At 38.1% G+C, this 27,629-nt stretch overlaps 1 protein-coding gene across 4 annotated transcripts; it reads left to right on the plus strand.

The window, feature by feature from the left end:
• Nucleotides 1-27,501, plus strand: LOC109054676 (glutamate receptor ionotropic, NMDA 1-like). Of its 4 annotated transcripts, XM_042778744.1 has the most exons (21): nucleotides 1-650; nucleotides 4,222-4,356; nucleotides 4,613-4,803; nucleotides 8,172-8,223; nucleotides 9,860-9,957; nucleotides 12,051-12,172; nucleotides 13,277-13,451; nucleotides 13,702-13,846; nucleotides 14,100-14,186; nucleotides 14,309-14,444; nucleotides 15,264-15,391; nucleotides 15,474-15,639; nucleotides 15,834-15,954; nucleotides 16,373-16,485; nucleotides 16,587-16,735; nucleotides 16,815-16,972; nucleotides 17,421-17,582; nucleotides 17,847-17,956; nucleotides 18,288-18,433; nucleotides 21,358-21,468; nucleotides 25,531-27,501. In XM_042778744.1, the coding sequence occupies exons 1-21, from the start codon at nucleotides 402-404 to the stop codon at nucleotides 25,597-25,599; spliced, it is 2,823 nt and encodes a 940-aa protein (XP_042634678.1). In that variant the 5' UTR covers nucleotides 1-401; the 3' UTR covers nucleotides 25,600-27,501. The 4 variants fall into 4 exon arrangements, with proteins under 4 accessions (XP_042634678.1, XP_042634680.1, XP_042634679.1 ...); XM_042778746.1 differs by lacking the exon at nucleotides 21,358-21,468 and having other exon boundaries at nucleotides 214-650; nucleotides 4,613-4,793; nucleotides 8,165-8,223; XM_042778745.1 differs by lacking the exon at nucleotides 8,172-8,223 and having other exon boundaries at nucleotides 214-650; nucleotides 4,613-4,789.
• The last annotated feature ends 128 nt before the right edge of the window (nucleotides 27,502-27,629 follow it).

Consider the following 27,629-nt stretch of genomic DNA (forward strand, 5'->3'; position numbering starts at 1 on the left):
AGCTGTCAGCACCAAGGACAGCGCTCCGCCGCAGAACAACAGCTGACGCGCAGAGAGGCGGACGACACGAGACGCATCACTGATTTCTACTGCCAGGCTTCATGTAGTATGCGACTTTCTTGCTCTGCCTGTCTGCAGCCTGACTTAACAGGAGGAATTAAGAGAAAGGTTGCAGTGAATGCCGGTTCTCTCAAATCCCATCGCCTGAATGAACCAGGCACCATGAACAGATCGCCACAGCTTGTGTGTATTTCGTCCCTGGGATTTTTTTAAAGTCTTCAATTGCCACACTGGACATTGCTTTCATTTTTAACAAGCGAATAGCTCAAACACGAGCCTCCGGCAGCAATAAGAAGGGAGGACACTGGGGCTCTCCGTGCGCTCTTCTAGCCCTCCACACGATGCGTCTGCTTCTGCTGGCCGCGTTATTCTCCTGCTCCTGCGTGCGGTGCGGCTGCGAGCCCAAGATTGTGAACATCGGAGCCGTCCTGAGCCAGAAGAGATACGAGCAGGTGTTCAAGGATGCGGTCACTCAGGCGAATCAGGTGTACGGAAGGGATAAATTCAAGTTGACCGCCATCTCTGTCACTCACAAAGCCAATGCGATTCAGATGGCGCTGTCTGTGTGTGAGGATCTCATTTCCAGTCAGGTGGGATTTTTAGTATCAGCTTTGCACTGTGGTACTTCCATATGGCTAGATCCAGCATAAAATGGCTTACAGGTTGCCTGGGGGGAAAATATGTCCATGCAATATGCACATTCGTATTGAATTTATTTATTTAGCTTTCATTAGGAAGTGTTTTGAAATGCATGATATTATCCATTACAAGTAACATAGTGAGGTTATTGAAAATTGTGCCATTAAATATGCAGATATATGCATTTGAAAGAGCTACAAATGTACTGATGCCGATTAATAATTTCTAAACATTTATTGCACTGTAACACTGCAGTAAAGATTCCATCTGTTCCTTAAAAATGACTTCTGTTTGCATGCTTTATGTATAAAATCATATTTTTGACTTGAGCAGCCTACAATTAATTGAAATGCATATTATAGTTTAGACAATTTTTTAAATATTTTTAGACAAACTGTATACACACACACACACACACACACACACACACACAAAACAAACCTATCACTTTATCAGAATTTCACCATCCAGTTAGGCTCATCAACCATAACAAAAAACAGCTAGAAACCTTGGAGTTGTGATTGATGATAAGCTGAATATCTCAGACCACATTGCTAAAACTGCCCGGTCCTGCAGGTTTGCTTTATACAACATTAGGAAGATCAGGCCCTTTATTTCAGAACATGCAACACAACTCCTTGTTCAAGCTCTTGTTCTATCCAGGCTGGACTATTGCAATGCTCTCTTGGCAGGTCTTCCAGCCGCTTCTATCAAACCTCTACAATTAATCCAAAATGCAGCTGCAAGATTCATCTTTTAATGAGCCGAAAAGTATGCACAACACATCACACCTTTATTCATCAATTTGCACTGCTCGGATAAAATTCAAGCCATTAATGTTTGCCTACTTTATCTATTTATCATATTTTTAATTAAAAAAACACTAGCTTTCTATTTTTTCTATTTTATCTACTTGTTTTTCTTTGTGTGTGTGTACAATATATATATATTATATATATATATATATATAGATATATATATATATATATATATATATATATATATATATATATATATATGTATATATATATATGTATATATATATATATATATATATATATAAATATATATATATATACCTTGCTACATGTACTGCGTTAGGCTAAATGAGACTTTTCATTTGCACATATTGCTGCTCTTTTGTTAGTTTTGATTGCTTCTATTGTCCTCATTTGTAAGTCGCTTTGGATAAAAGTGTCTGCTAAATGTAAAAGTATATATATATATATATATATATATATATATATATATATAACAAAAAGAGGAATTAAAAAGAACAATTTCTACATATTCTGGCCTTAAAATGTAATCTAATGTAATACTGTTGATTAGCTCATATTCAATAATATTTTTGACTTGAATAAAACCTGTTATTCAGATGTTATCACATGAAGCACATTTTTTAGGATTGCCAACAAAACATTTTTATAGTGTAGGCAGGCACTGACCTGTTATTTGGACAGCCAAACTTGGTTTGGATTGTGGCAGTGGATTGAAGCTGCATAATTCGTTTAGATGTCTAAACAGGACAGCCTGTCAGTTGATGATCCAAGCAGGTCGATGGACTCACGGTGAGAGAAAAGGTTAACGTACTGTAGCTGACCCCACAGAGCTTTGATGTCAGGAATGAGTGAGATTACGACACTGGCCGAGGGCAGCAGCTGCAAAACAAACTAAGTGACGCATAAAAAATCAATGATTTTCAATGCAAGCAGTTTCTATTTTCACAGAGTATTACTGTGCTTGATAAAAATAAAGATGGGGGTGGAAGGGTCAGCATGGCATTGGTATCTGCAAACATGTCTTTGGGAGAGGATGCTATTTCAAGTCAAAAATGCCTCAAACATATAGCTATGTTCAAAAATACTCCATATGACTACTGATGTTCACTATACATACAGAGTAAAGAGTGAAAATGTGTCACCACATTTAAATTTTCTTCTTGATCTGACCCATTAAAATCACATGCTAAATAATATTTTTGACTAAATAATATTTAAATAATATATTTGAGATATAAAACCACTTAATTTAGATCATGCTTTATTATAAAGCACCTTTTTTAAGGATAGCCAACAAAATATTTCATACAATGTAGTTTGACAGAATGATAGATAGATGGACAGGTGGAACAATTGAACGATAGAATGACACAGGTAGAACGATAGCTAGAACAACAGAAAGACCAAAACACAGACAGACAGACAGACGGATGGATGGATGGATGGATGGGTGGATGGATAGATAGATAGATAGATAGATAGATAGATAGATAGATAGATAGATAGATAGATAGATAGATAGATAGATAGATAGATAGATAGACAGACAGACAGAAAGACAGAGACAGAAAAACAGACCGACAGATAGATAGATAGATAGATAGATAGATAGATAGATAGATAGACAGACAGAGACAGACAGACAGACAGACAGACAAGAAAGACAATAGATAGATAGATAGATAGATAGATAGATAGATAGATAGATAGATAGATAGATAGATAGATAGATATGCCAAATACAATTAAATGCACAAGATCTAAAATGTTTAGTTATATGTTTTAAAGGATCAAATTATACATCTAATCATTAATCTGCTCTATTTTTACGCCATGCTATAGCCTGAGAAGTGTCAGAAGAGAAACCATGAAGTACTGCAGTAGCAATGCCTTACATGAAGTGTAAATGAGAGGCATTTTCACTACTGAATAACGATATTCACACTCATGGGAGTAATTCAGCCTGATGCGTTTTTTTTTTTTTTTCATTAATAGCCTGCATACGCAGAAATCACATTAAGCAGTTGCACATTAAGTGCTCTCAGGGCCAGTGATGTCATTTCAAAAGTGCTGAGGTAGGAGTCTATCTCAGGCCTGGATACCACACTGAACAAAAACTGGGCTGAACATAAATCACTTTCTCCCATCCTGTTTATTGCACTGCCTTGTTTGTTCTCTCACTGATATTCACACAAACTTTTCCGGTCAATCCAATGGGTGTCTAGTGCTTAATTATGTACATACCTTCAACAAATTTAGGCCTTAAGGTTGTGTAGCTAGTTATCAGGATGTCAGGATCATTCCTGAATTAATTTCTTGGCTGTGTGAGATTCTTCCATGCGAAACTTTTGTATCGCTCAGTCTTAGCGCCTTTGGCTCACTAATGTCTCTGCCCACTCTGAAGATGCTTGGTGACAGATGGAGCCGATGCCGGAGGGCCTCTCTGGAAACACATAATGTTTCTTTCCGTTGTTTTTCCTTCTCAATGCAGCATATTTTTTGAAAAACAAAAACATTTTTATATGTGATGGACAGATTCCTCTTTGTCTCTCTTGCTCCCTTGAGTCCAACCATAGATCCTTCATCAATCAATCAGATTGTCAATCTGTATGCCTGTGAAGTGATTTATACATTTAGTCACAGAATGAGGCCAGATCCATGAGTCATAGCAAACATGCCTCTGTGTTCCAGTCTTGACCGCTAGCTTGTATTTAAACCAGTTCTGTGATTTTATTCACAGGTGTATGCCATCCTGGTGAGCCATCCACCACAGTCCAATGACCATCTGACGCCCACTCCGGTCTCCTACACCGCAGGGTTCTACCGCATACCTGTAGTAGGGCTCACCACCAGGATGTCCATTTACTCAGACAAGGTGGGCTGCAATAAGAGATCAATTGAATTATTTAGTTTCTGTATGAATCATTTTGCAGTTTCAGTTGTTAAGCCAGTAGGTCTAAATTGAATTGCAAAAAAGTCTGAATTGTGAGATAAAATGATGCAATTACCTTTTTTTTCTTAAAAAGGTTAAAAAATGCCTGTAGTTGAAGAAACACCCTTTATTATTTGACAAAGCTAAAAAGGCTGTAATTTGAAAATTTGTCTCTCTTTTCTCTCTACCCTTGTTCCAGAGCATCCATCTCTCATTCCTCCGCACGGTGCCACCCTATTCTCACCAGGCACATGTGTGGTTTGATATGATGCGGGAGTTCCGCTGGAATCACATCATTCTAATCGTCAGTGATGACCACGAAGGCAGAGCGGCACAGAAAAGACTAGAAACTCTTCTGGAGGAGAAAGAGACCAAGGTAAGATATTCCCAGTTCCAGGATTCCCAGTGTGTGTTAGTATCAAGCAAGCGTGTGTGTATCAATCGCAAAAGTCTTCTATGTATGTAACTGTTTTACTTTTTTGTCGTGTGATCACATCTCTCATGCCATGTTGTAAATGTTGGCTAACATTATAAAACCAAAGGCGTCAGCCATGTCCAATGTGGTCTGATTTGACTTAACGTGCGTTATTTGCTCATTTCATGTTGCTTTCTACCACAGTCAAAAACTCCTGTGTCAATCCTGTGTCAACAGGAGCAAAATGAAAACCTTAACCTGGGGCGCTGCAAAGCATCAGTGACTTTTTGAACACATTTATGCAATGTTTATGCACTATATAAGCTGGTATTTTTGTAGCCTTGAGCCACAGATATGATCCTTGCAACTGGATAGTCTATCGTCAGTGTGACTCATGAGGTGATTTAGAGCTGTGATTGCTTCCTAAATACAGTGGTGCATTGTGGGAATTTTGCTCTTGCAGAGGTTCTGCTCAGTTTCCTTGGGGATGAAAGTTAAATCACCAGCCCACATCCCCCTGCTCAGTGCTGAGGTAATTATTGTTGCCCTTATTGCTGCGAGAGATTATTAACAGTGAAACTATTTAGGTATGGTGCGAATTGCGCTACATACCCACAGAGACATTTTTGGTGCTGGAAGACTGTTGAAATCCCAAATAGCTGCTTTATTTTCATTTTTATTGTTCTTTTCACTATTATTTGTTCGACTGACATCATCCTAGCTGGCTGTCCTATGCTTATAAGATATATGTATATCTATGGGAGATAATATATATAGATATATATATATACATATACATATATATGCAATATAGATATATAAATAAATTAAAATAATATATATATAAATATAAAAATATATATATATATATATATATATATATATATATATATATATATACACACACACAGTACTATGCAAAAGTCTTAGGCCATTAGCATTTTCACCAACAAAAAGTGTTTTAAGCCAATTATTTTGATCTTTTGCTGTAGTGTGTCTGCAGGAAATCCAATCCAAATTGGATTTCTGCGATTACATGACGAAACAGAAGAAAAAAGCCAGAAACAGCCTAATCCCAACGTCTCCAGGAAATTTTAAGAAACCTTCCCACAAAGCTATCTGAAAAATTATGCACAAGTGTAGGACAAAAGCGGTTTTAAACGCAAAGGGTGGTCACACAAAATATTGATTTGATTGAGTTAATAGAAGTTAACTGATAAATAAAATCTATTTATGACATTATTTTTAAAAGAATCCTCATTTCACAGCATTTTTACACAAGTACCCAAAACTTTTTACAGTACTGTAGCTTTGTAGGTAGGGTTCTTCAAGTGTCTTGGAGACATAGCCACAGCTCTTCTGGATTTAGTCGGTCTCAGTTTTTTTTTTTGATTCTTCATGTCACTCCAGACGGACTGGATGATGGTGAGATCAGAGCTCTGTGTGGAGCACTGGCTGTTGTCAGCCAAAGATAGAAATAACTTTTTTTTGGTTAAAATACTAATGGCCTAACACTTTTGCACAGGACTGTATATTTGGAAGATGTATTTAAAGCATCCCTTTTTTATAATTGAATTGGAACCTTTTTTTTTTATGTGTCTCTTTCTTATTCATGTTAATGTTCTTAAATTACTTTAAGCTTGATTTGCTTTTGTCTTTATTTCTCTTCCTCTTTATTATGCCCATGAAAAGCCAAGATGTGCTAAATAAATAAATTTGCCTAGTCTTGCCTAGTCCAGGTCTTTTTCACATTAGTAGGAATGATATATTGCTATTTATCATGCATGAAACACTTTTGCTTCCTGATTTACTGCAATATGTAATTAAGTTTGGTTAATGGTTTGTGAAATTAAAATCTAAGTAATTTCACATAACAATTTTGCTTTCTGTCATACTGACAAGCTATAGTCAGTGGTCACTACTATTTGCACAAAACTCTTTATTTACTTTTATGCTTCTGAAAGTTTAAAAAAGGGCTTTATTTTTTTTTATGCACTTTTTGGTGCCTATTAGGCACTGCTATTTAAGTTTTAAATTGCCTTCTGAATCACAGAATATAGACCTGGCAGCCATTTTGTGCTGCTTGTGTAATATGCATTTGTATCAGGCTCTCTATTTTGTTATTTGAGATGCAACTTCATTTTAGAATTCAGAACAGAAAAAAATGACCAAAAATTGTGGTACAGCACTTAGTCACTGGGACCGTGCCCTAAAAGAAACATCTTTATACCTGATACTTTCATGCACTTTTTAGGGAAAAGGCAGAAAATGTGTATCTTTGATCCCAGAGACAAGCTAAATATGACATTTTTCTGAAAGTGTTCTTTGATCCTGTGTCTGACCATTTCTAATTACTGTTTCAAAATTGTAGCTCCTGCTTTCAGGGTTTTTTGTTTTGTTTTGTTTTGTTTTTTGGCAATTTTGTTCCCATTCTCATAAAAAACTGTGCTTAAATTTCACACTATTTTTGCTTGTTATTATATTCTAGGGCAGATCGGACTCCGAGACTATTTTTATGCACTATGAGCCAAGGATCATTTTCATATTCCTTCTACTATCAGTTTACAAGAGTGTCAGGTATAATGAGCTATTTCCAGTGAATGCACAGCGGGGTTCATGGCTGCAGCATGAGTTCGGTTTAAGAGGTGCTCGGGAAAGGCCAATGTGTATTCACCTTTTTAATTTCCTTTGAGTTGCCATATGAGCAAATGCCACAGCACACATATAGGTCACATATAATTTCAGAATCTTGAAACAAGAATGATATGAGAGCGTGTCCAGCCTAACGCAGTACTAGGGCAGTGTTGTGTGTCTATGCAGGAGAGGTTTATTTATATCACTGTAAAATGGCACTGTTTGAGCCGGGGTTTTCCCCCGAGGCCACTGCCCTCAAAAATACAGCAAAACTCAAGATGGTGCAGCAGAAAGTTCTTCTTAGTGTGCTTCTGCAATCATACAGCACTAAGCAATATCTTTATTATCAAGCGATTTGTTAATTTGGCAGCCTGTCACATTAAGCCTGTCATTTTTATTGAATTTGAAGTAATGTTGCGTCAATAATTCAGAAAGCGTTCACTCTCTGCTGCAGGTAGCTGAACTGGATTGATGGAAAAGCACCATTTGGTACCTGAAGTTTGTAATGTTGTTAGTTTTGTTTAGGTCTGTGATTTTATGCCAGATGGTCTATGATGTTTTTTGCAAGTCCCAGTTTTAGGGATTCAAATTTGGAGCAGAAAAGTGAAAATTTGTTGGTTGCTTTACTGCCCACCATTTTCAACTGTTTATAATATTCTTCTGTGTCTGCATATTTTCTCTGTGCACATTACTCATCAGAATAAAAAAGGAACTATGAAAACCAAGACCAACTGTCCTATGACAACAAGAGAGGACCTAAGGTATATTTGCATGGTCAGTGCACGCCGCCCTCCAAAATCTCTAAACGTAGCTACTAGAACCAGCCCAACCAATCACCGGCCAACCCAGAAATGCCCTTCTCTTGGTAGCACGTGTTTCTTGTTACGTTGAGACGTTACTTTTCCCTTTTTTATGATTTAAATGAAAAAATTAAAACGCTCCGCTTCTTTCATTACCATTTTTTCCTTTTTAATAAAGGATGATGCATGATTCAGACTTTTAAAAAAAAAGCAAGCCCATTCCTTTGTGGACAGCCGATATTTTGGGACACAACACTCAGATTCTACTTCCTATTGCAGCATCCCCTCGTTCTTTTTTCTCGACTCTTTTTCTTTGGGGAAATGACTTTCTCTCACCTGTCACTCCCCTTTCCACCTGGTTTTAGTTTCCGGTTGCATCGGTCTCACTCCCCGAAACCTCTAACATGCACGTCCTTCTCTGAAGCCTTGATAACCCTCAGTTTGCATGCGACAATGCCAAAGTTTTTTTTTTGTTTTCAAGCTTTTTTATTCTTTTATTTTTCATTTTGAAGCAGTTTACCTGGAACTCTATAATTTCCCCCCTTTTCAGTCCTAAAAAAAAAAAAAAAAAAAAAAAACCAAAACAACAAAACAAAACAAAAAATACAAAAAAGGAATAATTCACCACCAGAATAAAAATTTACCCACTTTAAAGGATTAGTTCACTTCCAGAATAAAAATTTCCTGATAATTTACTCACCCCCATGTCATCCAAGATCTTCACGTCTTTCTTTCTTCAGTCGCAAAGAAATTAATCTTCAGGATTTTTGTCCATATAATGGACTTCAGTGGTGGCCAGCAGGCTGAAGGTCTAAACTGCAGTTTCAGTGCAGCTTGAAAGGGCTCTACACAATCCCAACCGACGAGTTAGGGTCTTATCTAGCAAAACGATTGGTTATTTTCTTAAAAAAATTAACATTTATATACGTTTTAACTACAAATGCTCGTCTTGCACTAGCTCGACTTCACGCATTAAGTAGTCATGTTGGAAAGGTCACACGTGATGTAGGCGGAAGTACCGACCCAGTGTTTACAAAGCAAATATGCAAAGAAAAAATCAAATGCCCTTTACAAAAAAAGGTAAAACAACGATGTCGGATGGTTTTGAAGTTGGAGAAGAAACTGAGATGGAGTTTTTCACCCTACCCTACTTTTCTGAACCGGAGTACACAGACGAAGAGCTAACCGTGTGTGAATTTTCCAAAGTGATTACATAATGTGTAAATTTGCAGACGCGCATCGCAAAGCTAGTGCAAGACATGCATTTGTGGTTAAAAAGTATATACATTTTTCTTTTTCTTTTAGAAAATGATTGATCATTTTGCTAGATAAGACCCCTATTCCTCGGCTGGGATCGTAAAGAGCCCTTTGAAGCTGCACTGAAACTACAATTTAGACCCTCAACCCATTGGCCACCATTTAAGTCTATTATATGAAGAAAAATCCTTGTACGTTTTCCTCAAAAACGTTAATTTCTTTGCAACTAAAGACAGAAAGACATGAACATCTTGGATGACAAGGGAGTGAGTAAATTATCAGGAAATTTTTATTCTGGAAGTGAACTAATCCTTTAACTGATTGTGTACCCCAATCTCAGGCCGAGAAAGTGCTTCAATTCAACCAAGAGACTAACTTAACTGCCCTGCTCCTGGAGGCCAAAGAGTTGGAAGCCCGAGTGATCATTCTCTCTGCCAGGTAAGAGGTTTACTCTTGGCAGCCAGCCAAAATCTCTGCACCTCACTCTTCAATGTACAATTACCTGCAAAAGTAAAAATGAATCAGAATAAGCCATCAACATATTTATTATTCTTTCCCCCCTGCTGAATAGACCACCACAAGTTGTGTTCTGGATGCTTTTGTTTCTTAAGGGAATATTCTAGGTTCAATAGAAGATAAGTTAAATCAGCAGCATTTATGGCTTAATGTTGATTACCACAAAAATAAGTTCCACATGTTCTTTCTTTTCTTAAAGGGGTCATATGATGCAATTTCAAGTTTTACTTTCTATTTGGAGTGTTACAAGCTGTTTGTGTATAGATAAGATCCCTAAAGTTGCAAAGACTAAAGTCTCAAACCCAAAGAGATATTCTTTATAAAAGTTAAGACTCTTCCACACTCTCCTAAAACGCCTCGTTTAAACACGTCCCCACATGTCTACGTCACTGTGTGGGAAGATTTGCATAACACCGCACAAATGTTCATGCAAAGAAAGAAGGCATAACATTGATTCTTGCTGTAGTATTGTTGCTGCCCCCGCCTCCATGTCGTGGAGACGCTGTGTGTTTCGTTGTGAAAGCTAAACTACTTTGTTTGGTCTTCTAAAAGAGGACACAGCTAGAAAAGTTGTTAAGTTGTATTAACAACACTGTTCCGGAACAGTTCAACCCAAATATTCAGATGCAATCACAACATTTTACGAAGGGCTGTTTCCTGAATCTGGGAGAGTAGCCTACAATGCCCGATGTTTCTATAAAGTAGGGCAATTCCAACTTTGCAAGGACAGTTTGGTGCTTCTGACTCACAGCATGTAAGTACAATTTCATATTTAAAGAATTTACGACTGACGATTCAAACGCAAGTTTTGAGTAGTGTAGGGTAGTGCTTGTTGTTTGTCGTTTCTCCAATCACACAAATGCAGACATGGTTTTATGTTTACGCGGCGTGATACGCAATGCAATGCGTAAAAGACAGTCTAAGTCATTATAATCCGTAATTATGTCCCTACTGGATGCAACAAATGCCTTGTTTGTAATGGGTTTTATTGGTTTTGTCTCGTGGCACTGGGACACGTCATCACAGTGTGGTAAGGGGCGTAACATTTTCTGTATTCAGCCAATCACAACACACTGGATAGCTGGCCAATCAGAGCACACCTCACTTTTCAGAAGGATGAGTTTTGTAAAAATCGACGTGTTTCAGAAAGGTGTAATGTGTTTTTTTAAACATTAAACTGCATAAACACATTGCATTACACCAAATACACAAAATAATGTTATTTTTAACATATGACCCCTTTAAAAAATAAATAAATGAAAACAACTACTTTTTCTATGTCAGGTTACATTCCATTTTACAACTTCATAGCAGGCTTAGTTAAATAAAAATAAAACTATTTAAAAAAATGTTGATTGAAATAAGAAAGCTGAAATAAAATAAAATACAAATATTGGATGAACAAACAAAACAACAAAAAAAAATTAATTGTTCTCTGAAATAAGCTGAAACATTAAAATTACTAGCCAGAAAAAAAAAATAAAAAATAACTAAAACAAAAAAAAAAACACTGCTTTGTTGCCAAAATATTGCCTAAAACCCTAAAATGACCATAAAAAGAACATTTTACAGCTCAAACAAAACAATTACACCTTTTTTTTCTTTTTTAGATGAGTCTTCAGGTACAGTATGTGCTTTTATAAAATTCTGCTTTTAAATCATACAAAAAATTTTTCCCATTTACTTCCGTTATACTCTAAGTGCCTTTTATTTTTTGTGGTAATCAATGTATCACAAATGCTTTTGATTGAGCTTAAATTGTACTGAACCTGGAAAATAGTTAGCTTTACCAGCAAGATTTGGCAACAACTTTTGCAGTACCTCCTATGCTGGTCCACCAGCAAGACCAGCACAAAACCAGCCCTTACCAGTTGGTATTTTCACACCAGGCCTTAGAACCCTTTGAAGTAAATAATTCTGAAAAGTCAAAACAATGGGTTTACAAAACAATTTCATTCTTCAGTAAGCTTCTCGTATTTTTGTCAGCGGTTGTAAACCTGTCTATCTGCCTTTAGCGAAGAAGATGCAGCAGCCGTGTACAAAACAGCACGCTTCCTCAACATGACAGGCTCAGGCTATGTATGGCTGGTTGGGGAGCGTGAGATGTCCGGTAAAGCTTTGAGCGAGGCCCCTGATGGTACGTACACCCACCTTAGTATAACTGAGACAGCCAAAGGAAAAGAAGCCATTTGTCTCAGTTTTTCTGTTAAACTAGAGAGGTTTTATTGATGAAGCAAGCAGATGATGTTAGTGTGTGTGTGTGTGTGTGTGTGTGTGTGTGTGTGTGTGTGTGTGTGTGTGTGTGTGTGTGTGTGTGTGTGTGTGTGTGTGTGTGTGAATTAACCATTTAAACATTTAAGCACTTTATGTGTTTAAAGGTTTTAAATGCGGCACTAGATTACACGATAATAGTTGCGTTCTCTGGTTCACTGGCAAGATTAATTACAGTTGTGAATTCAATGTTCAGCAGTTTTTATATTAAAAATGTGTGTTAACTCACAAAGTGTGGTTTTATCATATTATGTGTATTATATTAATAGTCTGGCTTTCATGAATTTAAAAAGGGTGTTTTTCAACCCTCCCCTTGACGTGTTTCTGGTATTGGTAAGCTATAAATGGCCTTTTATGTCCCAGACACTTCACAAGTCACAAGTTTTTAAAGTTCACACTATTGTCGTTGTCACTCCCAATACACTTGCTGACCATTTACCCTTCCAGTGTTTTTCTTGTCTTTGTCCACACTTAAAACACTTGTGGAGTCTTCACAGTAAACTTTTGGAGATATCTTACAGAACTGGATCTTTCAAACCCAGCTCCAGCAACAACAAAAACTCAGCTGAAGTTGGATTTATGTATGAAGTATACCTTAAATATGATATATTTCATCAATCAGTGTGTTAGTGTCTCACAAATTGGACAGGACTTACCGCAGTTTGGACGTAGGTGGTGCTGGTGGGCTCAGTTCATTAAATCCAACCTCAAGGGTCAAAGCTTGCATTTTGGGCAAAATGTCTCAAGTAACATGTCTGTGAAGAAGAAAAACATTCATTTTACATGCTGGCTCCGATTGGCTAAACCTAGCAGTGGAAAAAATTGACAAAACATGACTTGACATCTGATTTCAGAGTCATTTACCCATGCTGGCTCAAAAGGTGACCCTATGGGTTTTTTGTGTTGGAAAGGGCTCCCTAAATGTCAAGGGTGAACAGCTCACTGCTTCATTTTTAACGTCAACACATAGGGCTGATTGGCCTCCAGCTAATCAACGGCAAGAATGAATCGGCGCACATCAGTGATGCTGTTGCTGTCGTAGCCCAGTCCATCCAAGAGCTCTTCGAGAAGGAGAACATCACAGAACCTCCAAGGGGTTGCGTGGGCAATACCAATATCTGGAAGACCGGGCCACTCTTTAAAAGGTCAGTAGTACTAAAGATCATGCATGCAATTTGATTTAGTCTGATTTGTTATTATTTTCCATGACATTGTGCTTGAGGGGGTATTGTGTCATTCTTTAATGGATTTTGACAACCACAGACAGATGTTCACAGTGATCTAATGCACTGTCACAACGCATTATATTTCATCTATGCATATTTTTCAAGCATCACATCCACATACAAAAGGGTCAACAATTACTCATAGGTCAATAATGGCTATGCTCCACAGGGTATTGATGTCTTCCAAGTACCCAGAGGGCCTAACAGGACGCGTTGAGTTCAATGACGACGGTGACAGAAAATATGCTCATTACAGCATTCTCAACTACCAGAAGACCAGACTGATTCCAGTCGGCATTTATAATGGAACACAAGTACTAGTTTTATCTTTCATAGTGTTTAATTTATAATTTCATGCATGGGTCCTGATTCTTGCATTAGTTCCTGCGAGCCATACAAAAACAAATTTTACAGAAAATATAGAGTTTCAAGCCAACACTAGTATTGCCATAACTGTATTCAAAGCCAACACTGTAATGGCACTTTTGGAATCTAGGCAAATTATTTTAGATTAGATGACTGAACAAAGATTATGATTATAAGCCTGTTAATTATCTGCTTCATCAGGTGGTGATGAATAAACAGAAGAAGATAATTTGGCCTGGAGGTGAAACAGAAAGACCGAGAGGATTCCAGATGTCTACTCGATTAAAGGTACATGGTTCACTTCACTTATCCAAAACTTGCTGAAAATGTAGGGTCGTGAATTAGAAATGATCTGAATGCAATTGATGTCACATAGGAAAGCTGAAAAAAATCCCATCCTTCTATTGCAGATAGTGACCATTCATCAGGAACCCTTTGTTTATGTGAAGCCAACTATGTTGGACGGGACCTGCAAGGAAGAGTACACTCCTAATGGAGTCTTAATTAAAAAGGTGATCTGCACTGGACCAAATGAGACCATCCCAGGTAACACATCAGGGACGTTTGTCACTGTGCTTCTCTACATTCGCTGTCTGGATATACATACATACATATATATGCACCAGCTATTTCTATATGTATGAATGTAGCAAGAGTGCAAGCGATGTCTGTGGCTGTGAGCATGCGTGTTTGTATTTGTGTTAAATTATATTTAAAAGACATTTTTTTTTATATGTGTGTATGTTTGTTTTATGTTGTAAGTATGGGATTATTTAGCTTAGTGCAAAATGTATGCATGTGCTGGATGTTTGCAAACTTGTGAATGTGTTGCTTGGGCTTCCATCTTAGCCTTCTGCTTTGCATATAGTGACAGCTGTGGGTGTGCCTTGTGTCGAAGCCTATAAAATCTACAGGTAAAGTGTGAAATATGGAAGGATTGTACTTTTAGATGTTGATGCTCCCATCTGCCTGTTGAGTTTGTCTGAGATCAGAATAGATGGGAAAATACATCCATTCCAAACACAAGAGTTGTGGCTTCTTCAATTCTGCCAGTACCATAGATCAATTGAAAATTAATTCACATAGCTTGTTAATATTTTATTCCGTTATCATCTGCAAAAAATCTATGACTGGCCGAGTAACGGAGCAAAAGCCGAATTTATTAAAATGGAATTGATCAGACCTCAATGCTGTCTAGCGGTTGAGAGCACACACACCATCTAAAAGAGAAACACAATCTCTAAATGAGTGAGTCATTTTAACATTGGAGTGAATGGACTGAGTGGTGGCTTTCAAAATATCGATCTTTCCATAAGTATCTTTGTCAGATCAAATGAAATTTCACTTTTTCTGATTTGGTTACAGGACGCCCAACTGTTCCCCAGTGTTGCTACGGATTTTGCGTCGACCTTCTGATCAAATTGGCAATGACCATGAACTTCACCTATGAAGTACACCTGGTGGCAGATGGGAAATTTGGAACACAAGAAAGAGTAAGTACACTTTCACTTTGTGTCAAGTATAGGCAAGATGATAATCATAAGATTGCCTTCGACATATCTCTTGGTGATATAGGTAAATAACAGTAACAAGAAGGAATGGAACGGCATGATGGGCGAGCTCCTGGGTGGCCTTGCTGATATGATCGTTGCACCCTTGACGATCAACAATGAACGAGCCCAGTATATAGAATTCTCCAAGCCTTTCAAATACCAGGGATTGACTATCCTTGTGAAAAAGGTACGATTACACTACTCAAACTATCACATTCTATTTGTAGTTTAATTCCAGATCATCAGTATAGCCCTTTTTAAAAGATCAGCATTGGTAGTGACCACTTGCTACTGTAGCCTCATGGCAGAATTGCTAGTACCTACCAGAGCTGGTACTGAAATGTGCTAAATTTACAAAAGACAACATAAAATGTGTTTCACAAAAAACCCCTCACAACACACTACACTCTCACACACACACATCACAGAACACACTGGCTACTGGTGTGTCTACCATCTGCACATGTGGTGGCGGTGATGCTTTACCTACTAGACCGGTTCAGGTATAACAAGACATTGGGTTGAGAGTGTGGCTATTTGTTCTATGTATGTCCATGGGGTGGCTGTTGTTTGTTCTTATAGGGAGTTTGTTTCACTCATTTGGATCATGTAGCACCTTTGTTTCAGGATGTCTCCACAGTATATGAGAGCGCTGAACACGTTTCATTGTCAGGGTCGCCATGAAGGTGGGGGAGGTTGGGTGGATGTACTCCTTTGTAGCCTGTTGTCTTTTCTCTCGTTCTGTCTTTTTCTGTATGCTCTCTGTCTCTTTGCCTTGCTTCATGTTCTCTCTATGTTCTCTGTAATCTGACCAATGCTAAGTGACTTGGGATACTGGAGCATTTATTTGAAGACTACTTACAGGGGTTCTTTGCCTATTCTCTTTCTGATCATTTTCAATGTTTGACCTGGTTTCCCCAGCCCATTTGGAAGGTTTAAAGTAAACAGTGAAGAAGAAGAAGAGGATGCCCTCACCTTATCTTCAGCTATGTGGTTTTCCTGGGGCGTTTTGTTGAACTCTGGAATTGGAGAAGGTGTTGTGAAAGTCAAACTTTGTTTTTATGATCATATTAAATTAAATCAATTTTACTTGACATACGTTTGACTACTGTTGTACTTAACACATGTTGTCCAGGTGCCCCACGTAGTTTTTCAGCAAGAATTTTGGGAATGGTGTGGGCTGGCTTTGCTATGATTATAGTAGCATCCTATACTGCCAACCTGGCTGCCTTCCTGGTGTTGGACCGGCCTGAGGAGCGCATCACCGGCATCAATGACCCAAGGGTATGCTTCTCCAAGCACTTGAACTACCAAAGTAACGCTTTTCAAGATGCATATAGAGTGAGTTTGCATTTTTTTCCAGCTAAGGAACCCATCAGACAAGTTCATCTATGCCACAGTGAAGCAAAGTTCTGTGGATATTTACTTCCGGCGACAAGTTGAGCTGAGCACCATGTACCGCCACATGGAGAAGCACAACTACGAAAGCGCCGCTGAAGCCATCCAGGCTGTTCGGGACAAGTGAGTCCCTGCTGGGTAGACACCAGCAGATCTGGCCTCATGGTCAGCCAATCAGTCTGTCAGTCTCGAGGGTTCTGGGCCTGCGGGTCTCAGGTATATAAATCAGTGCCAGCACTTACTGCACTAACCTGTGACCCTGGTCCATAACCCCACACAGGAGAGGCCCAGCTATGTGCCACACATAACATATATTAACAATGAGCTAAAGAACACCTTTTTCAGGTTTTCAGCAAAAACGTCATTGAGGGAATCCAATGGGGGACAAAGCTCCACTCGTCCGGCATTGGATTTCATTTGTCTATGAGGTGGCAGTCTAGATTTCTGGTAACACAAGTCGCACAAGAGGGGTGGGTGGGATCGGGTGCCATGAGTGTGTTGTTTCTCACTGTACTGTTGCACCGTAACCCCCCATCCTTCCCGTCCTCCTCCCTTCCCCCTGCCCCAACAGCAAGCTGCATGCTTTCATCTGGGACTCTGCGGTGCTGGAGTTTGAAGCCTCGCAGAAGTGCGACCTGGTGACCACGGGAGAGCTGTTTTTCCGTTCGGGCTTTGGCATAGGCATGCGCAAGGACAGCCCCTGGAAACAGAATGTGTCCCTGGCTATTCTCAGGTCTGTCCCAGCCGAAGCAGCATATTGTATGCTTCTGTATAGTTTTATGTTGTATAAAAATCTCACCATTGGACACTTGCTCATCTTTCTCTATGTATTTCCCCTCTTTCATCCCTGCTCTGTTGTCTGTTTGCTTGATCATATATGTGTTTGTGTTCATGTGCTGGTGGTTGTGGTGACTTTGTGGGATTCATCGGTAATTTCTACCAAAAACAACTTATTAACTTTTGAACTTCTCTTCCTGCTCTCCACCACCCCTTACAGTTCCCATGAGAATGGCTTCATGGAGGACCTAGATAAAACCTGGGTGAGATACCAGGAGTGTGACTCAAGGAGCAATGCCCCAGCCACACTCACCTTTGAGAATATGGCAGGTATGGTCCATTTCAGGTACAGAGAAACCTAAAAAAGATTGGACAAAAAAGGTACAGTAGGTAAGGTATAGGGGCCTTTTTTTGTCCAATACTTTTAGTTGTCGTTTTATGCTCACCTGTGTTGATGGTCACATTTGTAACAAACTCATTAACTTTTAACATCCATCCATTTTGCATGGTTTTCAGCAGCAGGCCCCAAATATATGGGCAATACATTTAGGATTCCATCACACAGAGGCTCCACCCCCTCCAGCTCCTCAGTGGGTTGATTCGAAAAATACTGTGCCTACGTTAATCGTCTGACAGTTTCATTCATCCCTCTCATTCACAGGTGTCTTCATGCTAGTTGCTGGAGGCATTGCAGCAGGAATCTTCCTCATCTTCATTGAGATTGCCTATAAGCGCCATAAAGACGCCCGCAGGAAGCAGATGCAGCTAGCCTTTGCGGCCGTCAACGTTTGGAGGAAGAACCTACAGGTAAGGTAGCGCTCTCCTACAACACAAGAGGTAAAACAAAGGGTGAACATGAGGGAATGACCTCCCAACAGACTTTTACATATGAACCACTTTTCGTACTGGGCCTTAGTTCCCAAGTTTTTCATTCCTACCTTTGTTAAAAACAGATCTTTGGTTGCGCTGTTTGGTGTGGTGACCAAAGGTGGGCGATCACCATTGCGTGTTCTTAGGCTTCTAAAAGGGCCTGGGATTGTCTAGGCTGCTCTGGTTCAATCAGCCTCCTTCTTCTTGTCTGTCCCAACAGGACAATAAGGAGAGCTCAGGGAGTCAAGCTGTGGGTGCGGCTGGGACTCCATCTTTAGTATGTAAAACAAGCTGATCCATCTTGTTGCCACGCCATCCTTGCTACGCGAATCAGTATATTTAAAATAGCTGATATGCTTAGTTATCCATCAGAATATGAAGCTACTTTCATGGCATGAACCACTTAAATGCTTCAAACCACTTAGCGTATTACGGTAAGAAGAAATAGAAATATTTGAAGATGATGTAGGCTGCCAAATTAATGTTTGTGATATAAAAAGGTAATGCTGATTAGGTACTGCTAGTATACATCATCAAGCTATTCTAAAGAGAACAGGAAGCTAGTAAAAAAAAAAAAAATAGGACAGAGTGCTAATTGGTGAGTCTTTGCTTATATCATTTAAAAACAGTGCAAGTAATAATAATATGACATAAACATGTTATAGAAGTAAATATTTCAAAAGCCGAGCACATCCATGCTATAGTCTAACACAGTCCAATTTAAATGTCTGCAACAAGCTCTAGCTCACCTGTATGTCCTTTAAGACCAGTGTTTTCTAGTGAGAAGTCCTGGGAGGTCTTCCCAGTGGGACTGTGATATTTGGTGAGGGGTGGGCCAGCGGGGTAGGGGCTGGGTAGAAGTACAGTGAGGCTGTGAGAGCCTCAAGTTGCTTCTTTTTTCAAAATGACAAAAGGTCAGAACTGCTGCAATAGAATAAACAGCAGTAGCAGTGGAAGGTAAGATCACAGTTGCTTGTCTTTGTGAGCAGTTCAATTTACTGTCAATGTCTGTCATCTGCCTCACATATATAATTGTCTCTGTATGTATATGCATGTAGGCTCTTATGCAGAAAGGTCAAGCAAACATACACTACACATAACACTTTCAATTTGGAGTCTAGAAGACCTATGCCAGATAAAATTGAAGTGTTGATTTAAATATCAATCTATCACTAAACATTAGTTTATATGGATCATTCACTGTGGCGTTACATGTTTTTTGTCAGCTCTTCCTTTCTGTATAGGAATTTACACTAATTTTTGATGGTGATATCTTTGCAAGCTTGAGTATAAATATAAATGTTTGGTGTGTGTACTTCTATATGAATGTCCATATTCAAAACCCCCATTTGCACTTGTGTGTACTGCACCTTCATACAGGGAACTGCTTGTAACACACACACTGCACTTCTGAATATTCTGCCCAATTTGCAATTTTGTCCACTGGGCTGTTCCATTGTCATTTCAAAAGCACGGAGATGTCAAAAACATGCTGCCCACATTACAATGATTAATGGCTGTCTCTTGGAGCAGAGCCCATTCAGAAGTGCACTGCCTTCAGGAAAATGAGAAAACAAAAGGGAAACACTGAAAAAAGGATGATGCAAAACTAAATGAAGTGTGAATGTGTTCTCATGAGATACTATGTCAATGCTCGCAGCCATTTATGTCTCACTGTGCCGGTGGTCTATGTGGTTCCAGCATGCTAAATGCACAGACAGTAATCTAACCACAGCCAAAAAGGACTTATTAATATTATTTTCTTTGTTTAAAGCATAAAATTGATGCAGGACAAACAAGAATGTGTTTAGCAAAGTTGTTCTTAGATTGCAAAGACATTGTGGTAAGTCCCAAAGTGGTAGATTTTTAATTGGTAGCAGGGGTCAAATGATATTCAGAAACTTTCAAAGGACCGCAACAAATGATCCTGAGAGTCTTCCATCAGCCAAAGTCAACTGTATGCTTGTCCACATCTTGCTTACTTTATCCACACCCTTGCTCCTACTGCCCTCTGCATGAGTCTAAATGAAATTCACACCACATTTAACCCAACTCCTTCACACCCTAGAGTACATTCCTTACTATATGTGTGGTGTGGATTTCCGTTATACCCTACAAAAAGTATAACGCTCAAAGAGGGTTCTTATAAGTATTCATGTATTGATCAGTATTATTTCATATCCTGTGCTCCTTTGGCATTTTATTGGTTGCTCTACTTCCCTATAAGAGTGTTGTTTTGTTTGTGATATTACAGACTGCTTGGCTTTGATGTCATTATTTCCTCAGCAAACCCATTTTGCTGCCTTCTGCTTCTGCTTTTGGATCTTAAAGTCATATGATCTTTAAAGCAAGTGGATAAATATTCATTTATTTTTCTTTTTTCCTCCCCAATGCAGCCCTCTTCCTCTGTAGAGACTCAGGATGTAAGAATACCTTAATTCGACCTTTTCTTACACAAACACACCCAATCTTGTGCTATACCTTCGTACCATTTGTAGAGGCCAGAGAGTAGCCGTGTGGGGCACCTTTGTTGGACAGTGGGAGGGAAGGGGGCAAAAAGGTCCCAAACTTCTGTGCCTAAAACCACAAAGTGTTAAGAGGAAGAATTTATGAAACAGCAAAAAACAGATGCCAAGGAAGATCTTTTGGGAATCTGAAAGTGTTGCCACTTCGTGCAACCAAATCTGTTGCATCTGTTACCAATTCTTAGTCTCTTTATGTCAAACAAGTCTGACTTCCATTCATATTTGTAGATCGTTGGGTTTAAGATAGCTTATCAGCGGGGAACTATGGAATGTGGTTTTGGCAGTTGAAACCCAGCCTGAGAACATAAATAATTGTTCTACATATATTTATTTTAGGATAGGAAAAGTGGTAGAGCAGACAGCGACCCAAAAAAGAAACCCTCTTTTAGGTCCATCAGTACCAACCTGGCCTCCAGCATCAAGAGACGTAGGTCCTCCAAAGACACGGTAAGGAGGTTAAGGAATGGCATCTCTTTTTACTCGGCCGGTCTCTCTTCCTCTTTCTGCGTCTGTCTTTCTCTCGTCCTATTCTTCCGCTCCTTTCTCTGTATCTACTTTCTTCTGTCTTAAATGACATGTCATGTCTGAAACCAAGAGAGCCGCATTTCTCTCTGGTTATTCCTCCATTCCTGGCATCTCGGCCACGGCCACGTGTCTGTCACTCAGTCATCAAGTCACCATCCAGACCCCATCTATCAGTTAGGACTTAAGAGCTCAGCCATCCTTAAGAGAAAGGTTTTAGGACCCAGTGTTTAGGGAAAAGGTTCTAACCTAAGAGCTTTTCCAAGAGGAGGGGGCGCTGCACAATGCCTGATGTTTCTGGGCTGCTTCTCTCCCTATTGCAACCTCTGGATGTGGAGTGTTTGTTAGTGCGGATGGACGTGTGTGCCTCTTTTTGGTGGGATGTGCTGTGCGCATTTGTGTGTTTCTCGTCCCCAAACCTGCCTGATGTTATTGATATGAACAGTCAAATCTTGCAATGTATGTTTCCCTGACGGCATGCTTTGGTGTTGTGTTGTTTGATCAGAGCAACCGATACCATGCAGACTAACTTTATTTTTTTTTTTAAACAGCGGAACTTCCCTTTCAGACTTTGAAATCATCAATTAACAATGATTTTCTTTTGTACAACTGTTTTGTTTAACGTCATATGATATGATTTGTTTAGGTCCTAACGAAGTTTATTTCAGGGAATGGGCACTGAAAAAGAAAATTCTGTCATCATTTACTCACCCTCATGTTGTACCAAATCTGTATGATTTTCTTTCTGCCGTGGAACACAAAAGGAGATAGTGGAATGTCCAAGCTGCTTTTCTCCACTCAATAATAGAAGACAGTGACCAAGGGCTCTCAAGCTCTAAAAAACATAATAAAAGTACCATAAAAGTAGCAATTTATGTGCTATATTCAAAGTCTTATAAATAAGTCATAAAACATGCAAGAACTAATGACGTTTGATATCAATGACATAAACCTGGCAAGATACAGTACAAGTTTGAATGTGTGCAGTAAGTGAATTAAATTTGAGAGATATAAAAATTTTCAGCAAACAGCTCAAATTTCAATCTAACCCTTTCAATCAATTAGAAGACCTCGAATATAGCGTTAACAGCAAAATTATCATTATAATCATTATAGAATTATTAATATCATATTTTTTATTAGAACAGATAAAATGATTGTGCTGCTATAGTAAAACCTTTCCAGATACAGAGAAAGTTAGCACTTTAAATACAATATACTTGTATTTTGTATAATATATAAACACAGATCAAGTCTTTTGATAACAGTTGATTTTGATTAACTTTAATATGATTTGCTATGGCACCACAATTTATTAAATAGGACCTAAACAAAATGTTACATTTTCTAACATTTTGTTTAGGAAATATGTTACATATTTTTTCCTTTTTAAATGTTTAAGAAAATGGGGAGAGTGGGTTGGGGTGGTAAATGGTGAAGAAAAGTCACAACAATCCAGGTAAAAAGAGAAAAACAATAGTAGCCATCCACGGTGTTTAACCATCCTTTTATTTCTTGATATCAGTGTCACCTTTCTTTCTATATAAGTGGATGTATATGGATTTATAACTGTCGACGTCCCCCACATGATGTACATGCTACACAGCCTCTCTCTTCCTCTGCAAGCATGCAATATATCTGTCGTAGAAGTAGAGACTGTGTTTTGGTTGCCTTAGTAGAAGTAGTTGCATTTTTGTGGTAGTGATGATACACACACTTTTTGTCTCTTTTGCTGATTCACTGTCTCTCACCAGGGGGCACTGTGGGCTTGATTTGGAAGTGCCAACAGCAAGCCTTCTAAGTGAACATAACAAGAACTCTCATGCTCTCTAAGGCGTGCTAAGGGCATTCTTGATGCAACACCAAGGAAGAAAGAAAAAAGAAAAAAAATTAAAAGAAAAGAAAATCCTCCTGTTGTCATCAGAAGTATTGCTGAATACATTTATTCTGCAATATGATGATGATCTTGGCAATGAGAACTTTTGCCATAAGATATGGCTTTTAGAGTTGTTGCATCATATATTGAGCTTATAAGTTTATTTATTGGCAATGGCATAGTAATAAAAAAAGAGTAAGCTATAAAAGAGGACACATGCTATAATTAGTAAGATTAATTTTGAATTTAATATTTATGTCTAGTTGTCAATAAGAAACGTTATTAGGGATGCACAATAAATATCGGCACGATATTAATGCGCATATTGTCAGTAAAGCCAGTTCTGTAATCAGCTGTAAATCTCTACATGTGCGTGCTTTCACATGGAGCAGCATTTACTACACAGAGAGGTGGTTCACTGACAAGCAAAATATGATCGTGGTTTTGCGCAGCTTGTCAGTGAACAACGGCTCTGTGTAGTAAATGCTGCTCCACGTGAAAACACGCACATGTAGAGATTTACCACTGATTACAGAACCGGCTTTACGGACAAGATGCGCATTAATATCGTGCCGATATTTATTGTGCATCCCTAAATGTTATTTTGAAATTAAACATCCAAACATTGCATGTGTCTTTGGTTTTTGCAAAAAAAATTTACTACTCTTAAAATTTAAAACCATCTGAAACTCTTTGCTGCTGCTTTTCCATCAATATATGCATTTTGCTTTTTGAAAATGTATTCCTTAGGTATATATAGTCAGTCTTGATTAGCAGATGTTTTTCAGCTTAACCAATAAAGCTCTCTGTGCCTCAATTTCACAGTTTGCCACAGCAAGGAACAGAATTTAAAATGATAATAATGTAATAATCCTGTCAGAACAAAATACTTTGTTTTAATAAAAATGTCCTTGCCGTTGCAACATGGCAAGCCTCAATGAGAGACATTTTATAGCTTACAAAAACTGAAAGCAAAAACAAAAAAATGTTTTGTTGTGTTAACTGCCTTCTGACTGGGCACCTGCATGTCACTGAGTGTTTTGCCAATGCGGCACTGCAGATGCCCATGTGAGAAAACAGCTTGTTGCTCTTCTAACACATCTAAGCTTGAGATGAGGAAACAGGAACTGCAACTTAACGAGAATTAAATATATATTTCAGATATAAATATGCAGTGGGCCAGAAAGTATTTGTACATTTGAGCCAAGTTTAAAAATATATCAATGTCATTGCATTAGAAAACAAAATATGAAAGCAACTGATATTTCTGTCCAATAACAAACCTTAGGTGAAATACTGTGGTTGTTAGGTTTTACATTTAAATAAAAACAAATATAATACTGTTCTAAATGAAGATTTAAAAAAAAGTATTAAAATCCTGACACAAATTAAAAAAAAAAACCAACTTAAATTCAAAAATGCAACCAACCACAACTTTGTAAACTCATCAACCACAACAGTGCTTACTCTTAGTGATATCATATATCCACTAATAGTTTTATACTTCATGATATCATATATCCACTAGAAACCACATTAAGCCAAGTGGGTTAAAAGCAACTGCAAATATAGCTTGGAAAAAAGGTCATCGGTTAACATCACTTGTTTGCAGATGCCAATTGGTTTATACATCATTATATAATGCACTGACATTCATATTTTTAAGTGTGTTGCAAGCGTCCAAATATATTTTGACTTTTGACAACATAAATAACACATAGGTTATTAGGTGACCTAAAACCATCTCACAGCAGAGAACCTGCTTCCTCTTCTTTGAATATTATTCTAAATACCACCTAAGGCAGCAAGATAGCTGGAAGAACACTTCTCCCACACCGTTCAAAATTTTTATAACCTCCTTGGATGTAACAGAATTTTTGATGTGTTGTGTTCCATTGTAAAACATAGCCTGTTAAATGTTTCAGAGTCCTGGCCTGAAGGCAAAATTTAGTAAAATACATTATGAGTCCATGTTTTGGATTTGCATGCTACGTGCTGCCTTGGGGGTAAAGAAGGAAATTCCGTTCTGGGCTTTTGGGGAAGAGGAAAGCTAACAGTCGCATTAATGTTCTCTATCTTGTGTGTTTTCTACCTTCTCTCCATTTCTACAGCAATACCCACCCACAGACATTACGGGCCAACTCAACTTGTCCGACCCGTCTGTCAGCACGGTGGTGTGAGGCAGAGAAAGAGGGAGAGTTTAACATAAAGACATGCTCATTCTTTAGAGACAGACAAGATGGAGAGAGGAGTGTTGTAGTGCTGCTCCTCTGGGTTTTGCACAATGGATCCATCACGGACGAGAACTACTGAGCCACTTCACCTTTATGAAGAGCCAGTGGGACCTGTTGGGACTTGATGGTGGACTGCAGGGGATGGCATGACACTGCAATGCACTGGAGCACTGCGAACACACAGACCATATAAACACATAAACACATACACCTTTATAGCTTGATGCTAAAATTAGTATATACTATCATTCCATCCACCAGAACAACTTCTGAATAAATTATTTATGATTATGTAGAAATATTTCTTATTAGTATTAGCCTAGTGCTTATTCTTACGTTGATTAAGTGGTTTAAGTATTGTACAGTATAATTTAGAACAAAGAACAAAACATTTCATGTCTCAAGGCCAATTCTAAGGCCAGTTTTTAGAGAATTAACTAGTTGTATATGTATAAGATTAATTATAGTCATCAATTACATATGATATTTATCTTCTTTACTTTTTTATTGTTTTACTTGCTTTCTGTTCATTGTTTTTTCATTCTTTGTCTATACAATCTATATCAGCCAATCAAGCACATTATCTGTGCTATTTCAAATATCATTATCTTTCCTAATCTAAAATCTCTTTGCATGTAATATGCATGCAAATTTGTCCCTAAACGTTTAAGGACAAGAAAAAGTATACAATTCAAATGTTAGATTTAAGATGTGGCTTACTGCACATTATTTAATTGCAAACTCTCCTTCAAACTCAACAGTTCTTCCTCTTTAAAGTTCTTACGCAGTTGTTCTCAACTTCAGTCTGAAGGGTGCATCAACGGGCCGAGTTTTTTCATCCAACTAGCACTTGGTGTCTCATGCAAAATCATCTCTGTGTATTGTCCCCACAGACGACCTCAGAGATCTTTTACATGAGAAAACCCCAAGTGTGCCCATTTATCTTTGACACTGGTGCTGTTGTTTCATATACACCTATTAGTTAGATGGCAAAACTGGCCCATTCCCAAGTTCTGGGGTTGAGAAACATCAACAAAAGCTGTACAAATAAGGACTGCTTACTGTAAATGTTCACTTAATGCTATTTATATGACCCATGGAAAATCCCCTATAAGAGAGATCACCTACCTAGCACTTTAATGTGAATCTGTCGGAAGCTATATGCATATGGAAATTATGCAATTTGCCAAATGTTGATTGTAATACTCATACTTGATATGAAAATGCACATTTGAGAATGCGAAATATATTATATGTAACTGTCAGCTGTTTGTTTTTTAACAAAACACTCCTTTTCTAGTTTTCATATTTCAAAAGATGTAGACATATTTGTTTCTGATATATATCAGAGTTAAACTGTGTTAAATTAGTGCACATATATCTTCAGTTTACTACTATTAAGTTACACTACTTTAGGTTTTAGTCTTTTGAAACTGACAGGTGTACAGTATGTTTTTACTCATTGCTTGGACCAATGAACGTGGTTTGTACTTAAGAAGAACTATGTATTATACCTGATTTCAGGGCATGTTAACACTGAATTCAGTTTATGTTGCTTGGACTGCTAGATTGCAGATGACTTTAAGAAGATGTTGAAAAAAAGGAGTGTTTTTATGAGAAACTGTCACACTGTTTATGACACACAAACACAATCAGAAAAATTACATCACATACAGTAACACACATATCCTGAGCCTAAGTCTTATTTTAATAAGTGTTACATCATGTTTCAGTTAATTTTAGATATTTCTCCAAATGAACACATAATGTTTGCATTTTGAGAAAAATATATAGAAATAACATTTCTGTTTGCCAATAAATTTGTGCCATGTCAGTTGCATACAACAACTAAGTGTCTTTTCAATTTTGTGAGTATAATATTATATCCACTACACAAATATCATTGAATTTATTTATTAATTTATTTCCATGATTTCTAAATCTAAATCAATGTATGTGTGTGTGTGCCTGTCAAA

Source organism: Cyprinus carpio, chromosome A21, assembly GCF_018340385.1.
Source record: "Cyprinus carpio isolate SPL01 chromosome A21, ASM1834038v1, whole genome shotgun sequence".
NCBI lineage: Eukaryota > Metazoa > Chordata > Actinopteri > Cypriniformes > Cyprinidae > Cyprinus > Cyprinus carpio.

Excerpts from the sequence above, each read along its gene's own strand:
- LOC109054676 (XM_042778744.1), top strand. The coding sequence starts at position 402 with ATGCGTCTGCTTCTGCTGGCCGCGTTATTCTCCTGCTCCTGCGTGCGG. Across the intron at positions 13,847-14,099 it reads GCATTTATAATGGAACACAA|GTGGTGATGAATAAACAGAA; the intron begins GTACTAGTTTTA and ends CTGCTTCATCAG. Across the intron at positions 18,434-21,357 it reads TTTGGAGGAAGAACCTACAG|GATAGGAAAAGTGGTAGAGC; the intron begins GTAAGGTAGCGC and ends TATTTATTTTAG.